A 12,892-nucleotide genomic window follows, 5' to 3' on the forward strand; every position below is an offset into this window, starting at 1 on the left:
TTCCCTGAACCCCTACCTACACAGTGACCCCAATGCCTCTTCAATACATCAATCATAATTATTCCTTTCAAATGTAGCCCAAATTGTGTTTCTTCCATAGAGCCAGTCTACACTCCTTTAAACCTACTCTTTCTTTTGTTACTTTGGACCGTATAGACCCAAGCAATTGTGTGTGTGTGTGTGTGTGTGTGTGAATTTTTTCTTCCCAAATAAATCAATAGATTTTGTGTGGTAAGCTAAATTGAAGTTTGCACTTACTCTGGAAATGATCCAAAAGATTAAAGCAGTGAAGCAAATTCATTTATTCCACATTTTTGGGCTTCTAATGGGTGATTCAGCTGTGTCTAAGTAAGTTTTGCACATGTTAAAAACATTCACTGTAAAACACATAGATCAGAAAAAAAACCCATTTGTAATAGTTGTATTTTTTGGATATGTCTGATTACTTTTTGGAAACTTAAAAAATATTAGCTTGAAATAAATGGATGGTATGATTAATCCAGGTAAAAAATGATGCAATAACAGAATGACAATATCAGTTAATTTACTTTTTATTTTGATACAAGGGTGATACATAGACTTGTGCTTGTTTGCTGTTTAATTAACTTGAGAGAACTGTACAATCAATTTAGTCCACGTCTGTGATACGAGCTTAAAATACATATTTTTTATAACTGGGGAAAATATTAAGGATATGTTCAAGATGAACTGGAAATGCATTTAGATAGAAAAGTGGGAAGAATATTGAGATTCTGGAACTAGATAATTTATAGCAGTTTGCTTCAAATAACAACATACTGTGCAAAACAGGTTATTTCACTTCTCTTCCTAATCTTGCCAAAGTTTAAGTATATAGTATATGCTTTACAATAGCATTCCTTTGAATAAGAGAATTTGATAAAAATGATTAAAAACAAAGGAAATGATGATCTCTGTGAAAGATTAGCTCTTCACAATGAAATCAAAGTATATTATTTTAAAGTTACTTTGTATGATAAAGATTATTTTTTGTGTGCACCCTCACACCTCAGCATGCAGTGACTTAGGTAAGAATAAAGTCTTTTAGAAGCCATTTTGACAAAAGTCTCAATTTAAATGCTCCTTAGAGTGAAATGGGGAAACAGCATGACTTTCATGTTGGTTTAGGAGACATTCTACTGTAGAAAACTTTGTATCCATTCTGTGAACCTCAGGACCCGGGTATACACCCCTGGACGATTAGGCTGTGCACACTGGTATCCAAATGATGTCACACCAGCCAGGAACCACCTGTTGTTTTCTTGGCACATTAATGGTCCTCCTGAATCCCCCTGAAGAGGAAATTGCAAAAGAAGATTGTAGATGTGTTGTCAATTGGCATAAACATCTAAGGTTATTTTTAGCAAATCAATCCAAAACTAAAGATCAAAAATATGATTTAATTGCAAGTCATCTGTATATCTCTTCACCAACACTCTCCGTCAAGAATGAGAACCTTTGGCTGCTCAGAAAGGACACAGAGAAACTATGACAACTAAAACATAATTTGATATAATTCTTCATGAGGTACTTATATAGCAAAATTTCCTTACTTTCATTATGGCATTTTAATAGGTACTAAGAAATTCTCTAAGGCACAACTAGAAGCATCCCAACCAAAATGTATATTAAAAGCTGATCATTTTATTAAGAGAAGTATGATATGGTTTCACTCGTGTGGAATTTAAGAAACAAAACAGATGAACATATGGGGAAAAAAAAGAGAGAGAGGCAAACCATAAAACAGACTCTTAACTACGAGAAGAAACTGAGGGTTGCTGGAGGGGAGGTGGGTGGGGGGCTTAGATGGGTGTTGGGGATTAAGGAGGGCACTTGTGATGAGCACTGGGCACTGATGAATCAATAGATTCTACTCCTGAAACTAATATTACACTATATGTTAACTAACTGGAATTTAAATAAAAAACTTGAAACAAAAAACAAAACAAAAAGAGGAGTGTTCTAAGAATTGGGAGAGGCTTTGCAGAAAAGACATCTTTTCCACAATGCGTGTTTAGAGAAACTAAAAACTCACACATAAAGTTGATTTTAGTTCTTTGGGCAGTGTTAACTTTTTGTCAGTAAAAAATCATTTGAAAAAATCTTAACATTTCAATGGCAATAGGCATGTCACTGATATAATTTATGATAAGCACACATATTTTCATGGGAGATTTTAACTGATGAAGAATTTAATTTTTGAAAATATTAATTATAACAGATTGTGCTAGATTTAATTCCTATATTTCATTTACACATGAGTATTTGTGTGTAATGCAAAGAACATAATACAAACACATCATACCATTACTTAATGATGGCATTGACAAATATTTTTCTTACATTAATTGTGCAAAATTTTTAATCTTTTTTTATATTTATGAAGGAATTTAAAGTCTTGTGTACTTTGGTTGCAATCACTGGTACAATAGAATATTTCAACCAAGTTTGTGTTAAAAAATATCCTGACGGACTTTTTGCCTGATTCTTTATTATCTTTGGGACCATGTTTAAGGAGAAAAAATGTGATGTATATAAAAGCACTTTTCTTGCTTGGGTACAGAGGAACATAAATTGTACTGGCAACCATAGGTTACCTCTTTTCTAGATGTAACAAATATGTTTGAAGGCAGGGACTGTGATTTTTATTTCTGTATCCTAAACCCTTAGTTTATAATTTGGGTCCAGAAATATTTATGGAACAGTTAAAGATAAATACAGACTCAAAGTTAGAGATTATTAAAAATAAACCTCAACTGTTTGGGTATTTTGAAAAGGAGTCATTTGGTTTTCTTCATATTTTCTAAAATAATTCAATTTTTAAAAAAGACAACAGAATCTAGACATTGATTCCATGAACAAGGATTTTAAATTGCCCAACATGCGCTGGGTCAGTTGCCGGTATTCAAACGATCCACTGGCAGGCTTGATGCTCAACAGTTGGGTTGTCTGTGTGGTTGAGAGACCTATTCTGTCTGGGACTGTCACTTCTCTCATCTAACTATACCATTTTAGTTCAATTATGTAACTTTTTGCCTTAATTTGCTGATTTGTTCAGGGAAGCTATTTCCTTCTTCCACTATCTCAGAGATATGTATGGACTTCAAAAATATGAGTGAATGTTCAGACCATAAAGTATTAACCTAAAATTTATGTTGCCATACCAGTGGTTTTATCATGCTAAAACACACTTTGCTGGGCCCCAGGGTTAGAGTTGCTGACTCAGCAGGTCTGTGCTGGGGCCTGAGAATTTGCACCTTGAACAGGTTCTCAAGTGCTGCTGATCTGCTGGACTGGAGGCCATGCTTGGAACACCACTGGGATAGAATAAGGCTCTGCAAAGTTAGCAAAATGAGTTTGCTGTTTGTGTCATCTACTTCAATCTATACAGAGGGGACTTCTACAGCCACTGTGGGGCCTTAAAATCCAGACAACCACCCCACTCACGCAAGCCTTTGGTAAGCCAGAAGATACTTAAGAATGTATGAATGACTAATAAGGCCAATTCTTTGCCATTATAGGGGGGGAAATAATGCTTCAAAGAGCTCATTCAAGTGATGTATCAATTGTAGCATATTCATAATTTTAAAGGTATTCTTATTTAATCAGTTAATCCTCTTGTATAACACAGTGTTAAAGTTGAACAAAGAAGATCATGTGACCCTCTAGACTATCGATTACTCGATCACGGTAACATATTACACAAGATATTGGCCTGTGTGTGGACGTTCCTACTTGTGAATGAATAACATACTTAGACTCTCTAGAAATCAGAGCCAAACATAAGATTTCAGAGATCTGGCACAAGTGACTGGCTTAATGTAACTCTCATATCAGTAGCATCCGTGATCATATTTTCTACTTAGTGCATGAGGCTCCTGCCACAACCCCCATTAACTGTAATTGAAGTTGTACAGCTGATTTCCCACCTGAACAATAATTCTATAAATCTCCCTCTAAGTGGCAATATATCTTACCTTTAGCATGCTTTTCATTTTAAGAGGAACGTATAAGATCCAGAGATAAATTTTAAACAAGAAGAAAGCCATCCTATTTGTCTTGAATTTGCAAGTGTTCAACAAAGCAGAATAAATGAAAAACTAAGCTGAAAAGTTAACATGATTTGAGACACTGACTTGAGGATACATACAAAGATTCATCTGCTTAAGTGTCTGTTAAAAAAAGTCTTGTATCAAGTCGAATTATGGTGACTTAGGTGTTAATATATATAACAAGTTGTTTACACTTTAACAAAGTGAAAGATTTCCCCATGATAGAAATTGCTGCATCCCCATTTGTAAATTATTCATTTGCTCAGTATTGCTATCAGGTTTAATCTAATCCAGTGGATGTTAATGATCAACATCTTATTCATTTTCAAGTACAGAAAACATGCTAGAAAATTTTTTTCCAAAGTCTCATAGTGAAAATTGTTAATATTTTGAGTGCTTACTGCCTTCTATGTGTTACCTGATTTTTAAATCTCTCAATAAAACTTAAGTGACTTGCCCAAAGTCTCACCCGTAAGTATTTAGGCAAGGGCGAAATAAATAGTCTGAGCCCAGAATCTCTGCTTTCATGGATACTCTATGCTGCACCTAAAAATGAATAATAATTCTAAAACCTATCAGAATTTACTTCTTATTTGTTGAGTGTATGTGGATTTCATGGCACTAATAGATGGCTACCTTACTTCTAAGTGATAAGATGTTCTTGTCTTCAATGAGGGTAATTTGTGGGTAGGAGTTTCTCTGGTGGTCATGCAAGTCAAGAGCTATTGATATTTCCAATATATTGCAGTGTTGACATTCAGTGAGATCATGTTATTACATCTCTAAAATGAAATGTAAACGATAAGATGAAAATTCTAGTGTATAGGTTCCAGGTCCAGAGTTATGCCAGGCTGTTGAGTAAGTTCTAGTTTTTAACCTTCCTACAAGTGGTTAGCTGCAGACTGGTTCTAACCAGCGTATCCAGGTTGCTTTTATGCAGAAAATTATGTCTTGTCACTGGACCCCTGGCTCATACTCAAAACCAAGGTTGAAAATTGGAAGCCAGTAGGTGAAATTGGCCTTCCGACTTGCTTTTTGTGTGTTTGTTTGAAGTTTGTATAGGGTTTTAAAGAATTAGAACTAGATTTAGCTAAGGTTTGTACTCTCAGGTCAACAGTGGGTCAGCACTACATAATTTACCTGACTCTCTCACACACTCATATTTTGTGCCTCAGCTCTAAAGACATCTGATTTTAATATTTGTTCTTAAAAATGAGTTTTATTATTTTTTTTTTAGATTTTATTTATTTATTTGACAGGGAGAGATAGCAAGAGAGGGAACACAAGCAGGGGGAGTGGGAGAGGGAGAAACAGGCTTCCCGCTGAGCAGAGAGCCTGATGCGGGGCTCTATCCCAAAACCCTGGGATCATGACCTGAGCCGAAGGCAGTCGCTTAATGACTGAGCCACCCAGGCGCCCCCAAAATGAGTTTTATTTCTAACGCTCACACCCACCCTAGGAATACTATGCAAGTAGGCCACAAATAAAAAAGAGTCACAGTTTGGTAAAAGAAGAAATGAAGTTAAAACCCTGATGATTTCTTTACTCCCTAATTGTTGCGAAGCAATAAAATCATTATAGAGCAATGCTTTCTGGAGATGTAGGGCGAACAGTTTTACATACTTACCTGACAAGAATCTATTCCTCCTTCTTCATAGCCTGCACAGACCATATTTTCTGTAATGTTATACTCTGGCATCTGTTGTTGGCATTTCTCATTTGATAGAAGAGGAACATTGGCTTCTTGCAGTATGTCTGCAGTAGGACCTGTTCAAAATGGTAATGCGGCCAGCCAGTCAGAAGGCATCAACATGCATCACTGAATGAGCCACCATCAGTCTTATTTATTTCAATAGTTCACTCTCATTATCGAGTACTGTGTGTATATATAATGAAACTAAATGCTAAACCTTAGTATTTTTAAAGCACATAATAAAACCCATCTGTGGATTTTGCCAAATGGATGACAGTAAAGCACTTCTTTAGTTCCCAAGGGCTAACAGGAATGGTGGATTGGACTAGACAGGCCTTAGGCATTTGCAGTAATTTTAAATGGTTACAGTATTACTCATGGGAAAAAAAAAAAAGCCCACCAACACAAAGAGTTTCATTTATGGAAATGAGCAACGACTCCAAAATCCAGGAGGCTTTTCATTTGGCACCTGAAAAGGTGCTCCCTGATAATGGCATTCAGCAACTTTGTGAGAATCTGTGAATGAGCAGGTGCACACTGAACAGAAGACAAAGCTCAGCTGAACTATGCCCTGGTCTAAGGGCAATCAGTTTGTCATCCACACGCAGGTGAAGAGAAAGGAGCTGTGTACTTCCACGCTTTTTACAAAATGACTCATCTACTGGAAGCATGATTCTCTGTTTACTCAAATACTAATCCCAAGAAGAATGTGAAGCAAGCAGGTGTCTCAGAAAAGGCACCTGATAAGCACTTTCTAATAATTAGCAATTCTATTTAGTTCCTCAAGAGAAGCAGAAAGTTGATAACTTAGTGCATATGACAGTGTTACTGCAACAATGTATGTGACATCATTTCCACCTAAGTTTAATCCACACACTAAACAGGAAACGTGTGTTTGTGTGTGTGCGTGCGTGTAGTTATGTACATGGACATGTGTGTATGTATATAATTCAGGTGCAAACCAATGTATGTATGTATGACTCAGTGCTGTGTTGGTCAATGTTTAACGCTGGTTTTCAAGAAAAAAAATCCCCAATATGTATCATTTGCCTGATGTAAACACTCCAACCAGGGCCGATTTCAAGGTACCAGCATAACAGTGAACAGGAGTTGGGGGATGTGCACAAAAGGCGATTTCCAGCTGGAGTCAGATGACTTTGAAAGTTTGACATTGGCCTTTAAGAAGTGAAGATGGAGGAGGGAATTCAGCATCTCACTGTTATTCATTCTATAAAGATTGAGGATGGGCTGGTAGACTTTAGTTTTTAGTACAAACTATGATAAAATCAAAGCCTATTTTGCTGTTCATCCAGGAATAAAAAAGACTGGATGGGTATATGATAAAACTCTTTGGTAAAGAAAAATTTGAGCAGTGTTCTTATATTTAATATTTATTTGTCCACATGAATTGCCAAAAGGATAATTGAGAATACACACATAAAAACGTACATAAAAATGTCAGTAGAGTTATTTTAAGTTTACTAATTGCCGTAATCTAACCGACTAGTATCACTTCATTTCTTCCTAGTAAACAATATGTTCATGGTTTTCTTAGCTAATTAGGATAATATACTCAAAAGGGGAGGGGGAACTGAGTTTTACACAGTTAAGTAGCTGGAAATCATAAGACAAAGTTCATAAAATTCATTAAAATTTCCATCACCCGGGAAGTATTTAAACATGATCTGACCATTTATTCCTAAATGAAATTGATCTCAGATACAGATTTTCCTTGGCTCCATACCACTCTTAGAGACCCTTCTTAAGTCAATTAAATGCATATCTTTAGTAACAATAAGTAAATGTGAGCCAAGTTTACTCAGCTCTTAGAAGAAATACCCATTTCCTATGGAATAAAGAGTCTTAAATTTTGTTAGGGGATAATTTGTTTTTGAAGAGTCTACATTGTGGCCATAAATGTCTTTTTGTTTGAAGTCTGATAGAGAAAATATCTATCTAGGAATCATTTTTACTCTTTAGATTTCAAATTTAATAAATCATGGCATCTTTCAAGTGGAGGAAATAAAAGAAGAGACAGACTTTGACTTCAATACACTTTATGGACAGCAGACATGAGGCATTTCAGCGACATAATGCAATTGCCGTGGAGAACCTCTGTTGAAATCATCAGGCAAAGATTTGACTTAGAACGTCATCCTTTCTTTTACGAGGAAGAAGGGCATTTTAATTGCGAATGCTTTCCTTCTGGTAGCTGCACCTCTCCACAAGATTCTGTGGCTTTTCATCCTATACAATTAGGATTTTTAAATATCTTGGCCATGATCTGTTGCGACTCCAGAGGCTGGGTTCTCCCACCAGACTATCTAGTTCCTTTCCTTTTTGCTTAACTTTTAATGGGTAGTCAAAATTCTGCTCTAGAGGGAATAACTCCTATTAGGAATTCTGAAGCCAACGTGCCTTGTAGTTACATTTAGAGAGAATGAAGTACTGGAATTTTGTAAAAAATTATGTTTGGTTAGTTTTAATATGCATCTTTTCTGTGTTTGGAAAACATCCTATTAAATAATGCCAACGAATCAGTTTATAGTCTTTAGTGTAAGATTTGTGCCACATCTGAGTAGGCTGACTCAGCATGTTGATGTTTTTTATTTATTTTTTAAAGATTTTCTTTATTTATTTGGCAGAGAGAGAGCCAGAGCAGGAACACAAGTAGGGGGAGTGGGAGAGGGAGAAGCAGACTCCCGCCGAGCAGGGAGCCCGATGCGGGGCTCGATCCCAGGACCCTGGGATCATGACCGGAGCCCAAGGCAGACGTTTAACGACTGAGCCACCCAGGGACCCCACAGCATGTTCATGTTAAAAGGGATTCCCTTCTCATTTTTTAGGGAATGGGAGTGTGAGGCCTTTTTGTGATAAATAAGACAGTTTTATTGATTTGGAAAATGTAACAGGTAATAATTTGGCTTTTGACCAGACTTTATCTAGGTGCTTTACAAAAGTAAATTTTGTAACCTTTGTAGTAGTCATTTAAATAGACGTATCTTTTCTCTTTATCAGAGTATTTATAATACTGAGATGAGGTACTAAGTTTGGGGGATGCTTGGACTCTCCTCAAATAAGGATTATAGTTTTATAATGTGCTCTATACAATCTGGAATTTTTAAAAAACCATACAAATATACAGTATATGAATATAATAAGCCAGACAGTGCTTTTAAGAACTGTTGCAAAATATGTTGAAAATATTCACAAGATAGTGCAATGGCATCCTTCATACAGGTAGGCATTTACCTTGATGTATAATCCTCCCCCAGCCAGCAATGGAACAAATTCTTCCTGGAGGAAAAGCTTGATTTTCTTCTGGTAAACAAATTGGTTGTATATAATCTGGAAAAACGAAACACAAACAAACATACATTTCTAACAAGTTTTAAAAATCAATTATTTTCAACATTTTATCTAAAAAATTCGTATTTTTGATTTATGCTGCTTGAACATTTTTTAGACATCAGTCTTAGGGGAAAGAAGCATCTCAGGGTGGCATTCTTTGACAATGGACTAGGTATCACTGGTGGTCTTTGGGAGCCTTTTCTACATTGTCTCCTAATTGCTCTTTAAGAATGTAAACAATGTCTTAGTTCTAGAGTTGATCATTTATATTTGATTTTAAGTAATCATGCTACTTACAGTGTCAGCTCTGTGAAAATCTCGGGATGGCTGTTCTTTAGGACCAATTAAGAGACACTTGGACAAATGTTCTGAGGCTTAAGCACCTTGATGAAGATAATTGAATATGTTTCGCTCTATCCCCCAATTCCATTTAAATTATAATGATTTCTAGAACAAATTATCCAACTCTTATGGACTATTAATTCATTGGTACTGATAATATTTCAAATCTAATTTTGAATTGATTTGGTCAGATAAGATGACAAAAACGGATTTCTCTTACCTGTGTAATTCACTTTAAAGTCAAGATGCATCATGGCGATGTCACTGTCCTTTGTCCGTTTATTGTAATGTGGGTTTATGACAATTTGATCTATCAACCGAGTTACTATTTGAGGAGAAGTCAGATTCGATGTCATATGCAGGCCTAGAATTGCTTTCCACTTAGATGGCTCTAAATTTCTCCTGAAGATTATGAAAAAGATGTATAAGAAACCCTCCATCCACCATAGTTACTTTCTAAAGATGCTGCTCATATAGTAGGTATTTCAGAACTATGTGTGCCCATCCTAAAATATTCTTGAATTTCTCTGAATGATTCTTCTTTAAAAACATTTCCTTTAATTTTTTATTCTTCTGGTCAGATCATAGAAAGAGCCTTAATTAGTGCTCATTTCTATCACTTCTCTTAGATCATCTCTTGATCTTTAGTTCTAGATTGTGGTTTGCAACTTTGGTTTCACATTAGAATCACCTGGAGTTCTTTTAAATAACACTGTTACCTGCTCCCCCTTCTATATCTCTGACTTAATGAGTCTGGAATGGGGAGAAGGGACTTCAAAAATATGTTATTTTTAAATTAAATCTCCCAAGTTTATCCTACCATATGGCCAAGTTAGAGAACCACTGCCTTAGATCCCATTCCACTGTGGGGATGGCACCTTGGTCCAGGGTTTCTGCAGGCAACCCCAGCTAGCAGGAAGGAGGTTCAGGAGCATTCTTTTGTTTAGGGGGTCACTGAATTTACACAAAGTTGAGACAAGCAATAAAACCTATTACGATGTTTACAATCTAACATACAAACTCGAGTAATTTTCATGCCCAGTAAACTTGAATAATTTTCCATACATAATGTTGGCCCTTGATAATGAATTGGTAAAGGATAACATTTGCGTTATAGGCAGATTAAATGACAGTTTGAGTGTGCAGGGACTTCTAACTGTGCTTTTGGCCAGCAACATCTTCACAACAAGAAACTACTAGTGAACCCATGGAATTAAGCCAATTAAGCCATATTCACAATGCAGTCAAAATTCAATAACTGCTATTTTAGAAGAGCTAGCGATTTAATTCTTAATAGTTACAAATGCCCCGTTTAATGTGGTCTTTCAACTGTTAGAATCCAAGTCTCCTACAAATATACAAAGGGCATGAAGTTATTTCAAGTCCATTTGTTTATCTTTTTACCTATCCATTACTTTGTTGAAATTAAACAAAGGATCGTGTTTGATCAAGTCGCCGGCATCAGTAAAGCCAACGAATGCCCAAACATCCAGGAGACATCCACCGATAACCACGCTGCATTAAAATCGGACGAAACTTACTGACATGCTTTATAGAATAACACCCATCTATGGAGAACCTATTTTGTGCCAAGGGCAGTGCTATGTACTTTGCATCAACTCTTTTCATTTTTGCCACCGTGCTATGGATTTTACACTGAGAACAAACGGGGCGCTCAGGGTTTAAATGGTGGGGCAGAGACTTGAACTGGGACTGACTTCAGAGGCTGTATTTGCACCAGCACACAGGGGTGCTTCCGGGGGCTCTGGGCAGTGTTCTGTGGGCAGGGTCACGGACATGAGGGCAGGGTTGGGAGGAGAGACTTGCTCTGTTACTGGATTATCTGGGCTCAGGAAGGGGAGGATGTCTCTGCTCCTAGTGGTTGGTGGAAGCTCTTCCAATGCCCAGATGTTGGGCCAGGAGGGTATTATGGTGCTGTGAAGGCTCTGTTTGCTTGTCAGGAGGCCTTTTCACTTTCCCCTTTCCAGGTCAGAGGAATCAGTACTTCAGCCAAGCTGGACACACTGATAATTTCAGACATTCTGACTGCATCCACTCCCACTGTGCCCTGGGACTCCCCTGCCCACACTGGCCTACTCCAAGAGAGGCGATAGAATGAAATCTCTTTCCTGGTGTCCCACCTCTGAATTTCTTTCCATATCACACATTTAAGTATGTTTCCTAAAGCTCAGCTTGTCACGGTTGTCACTTGACTAGCTAGCATACCTGTATGGCTGACAGGTAACAGGGAGTTACTCTTTTCTTTAAATTGTATTTTTTTTTTTAAAGATTTTATTTATTTGACAGAGAGAGAGAGAGAGACAGTGAGAGAGGGAACACAAGCAGGGGGAGTGGGAGAGGGAGAAGCAGGCTTCCCACCGAGCAGGGAGCCTGATGCGGGGCTCGATCCCAGGACCCTGGGATCATGACCCGAGCTGAAGGCAGACGCTTAATGACTGAGCCACCCAGGCGCCCCTAAATTGTATTTTTTATTAAACATTTAATATATAGTAACTCAATATTTACAAAAAATTAATTTTACAATTACCACACCATGTTTCTTACTTTGCATTTAATTATATTTATTTATACACATTATATTTTGCATTATAATTATATTTTATTAACCAAGGCATTATGTTAATATTCATATTATAAATAATATTAATTACATTAATGGTATAAAATTTGCTCAAAAGGAGTATGAGCCCATTATAGAGGTTCTATTTTGAAGTTAATAGAGTGCATGTATTTTAAAAAATGTCAGGGCTCTGCGTTCAGTGGGGAGTCTGCTTGAGATTCTTTCTCTCTCTCCTTCTCTCTCTCTGCCCCTTCTCCTGCTCACACACTCTCTCTCTAAATAAATAAAATCTTTAAAAAAATTGCAATTAAGAAAAAATAATGCAGTTTAGTAGCTAACCTCCCAAATTCTTATGTCTTTTGTAAGTACTGTACTCCTTCTGAGAACAATAAATATTAGTTACTGCTATGAGAGAGCTTGTAGGCAGCACGAAGTTTAGTAATCACCATTTCATCTTGTTATTTTAAGGTTTGGAGTAGAAAACCAATCCATGAACCATGGACTGTGAAAATTAAACATACATGCTTCAAGCTACTGGTCTAATTAAATACAAGTTACAGCAATATTAATCTGACACATTCTTAATGAGTTCCAAAGTTGTTATAGTGCTACATGGGAAATAGCCTTTTTTTCATGTTTTTCTTTCTCCTGCATCTGTAAGCCGTACATTAGGAAGGAGATATTCCTCCAACATGTATCAACTGCATTTCTCTCTCAAGTCCTGCTCCACATAACTTTTCGTGTCTGTGTGCTTAGCTTCCCCACCACAAGCCCACATTAGCACAAGCACCACTCGAATGACTACATGCTACTGCAATCTTAGTGTCTTCTCTCAGAAGAAAGACTTGATAATAC

At 36.8% G+C, this 12,892-nt stretch overlaps 1 protein-coding gene across 1 annotated transcript in view; it reads right to left on the reverse strand.

Moving 5' to 3' along the window:
• Window positions 1-1,104: 1,104 nt before the first annotated feature.
• Window positions 1,105-12,892, reverse strand: part of TMPRSS15 (transmembrane serine protease 15) — a 113,658-nt gene continuing 101,870 nt past the window's right edge. Inside the window, exons 23-26 of the mRNA XM_081798898.1 lie at window positions 9,677-9,858; window positions 9,016-9,111; window positions 5,698-5,837; window positions 1,105-1,310 (exon numbers count right to left, since the gene is read on the reverse strand). Of these exons, the coding sequence (XP_081655024.1) occupies window positions 1,155-1,310; window positions 5,698-5,837; window positions 9,016-9,111; window positions 9,677-9,858 (574 nt within the window). The 3' untranslated portion in view covers window positions 1,105-1,154. The remainder of the gene's footprint in view (window positions 1,311-5,697; window positions 5,838-9,015; window positions 9,112-9,676; window positions 9,859-12,892) is intronic.

The sequence above is a fragment of the Leptonychotes weddellii genome, chromosome 1, assembly GCF_054177405.1.
Source record: "Leptonychotes weddellii isolate Sample4059 chromosome 1, ASM5417740v2, whole genome shotgun sequence".
Taxonomy (NCBI): domain Eukaryota; kingdom Metazoa; phylum Chordata; class Mammalia; order Carnivora; family Phocidae; genus Leptonychotes; species Leptonychotes weddellii.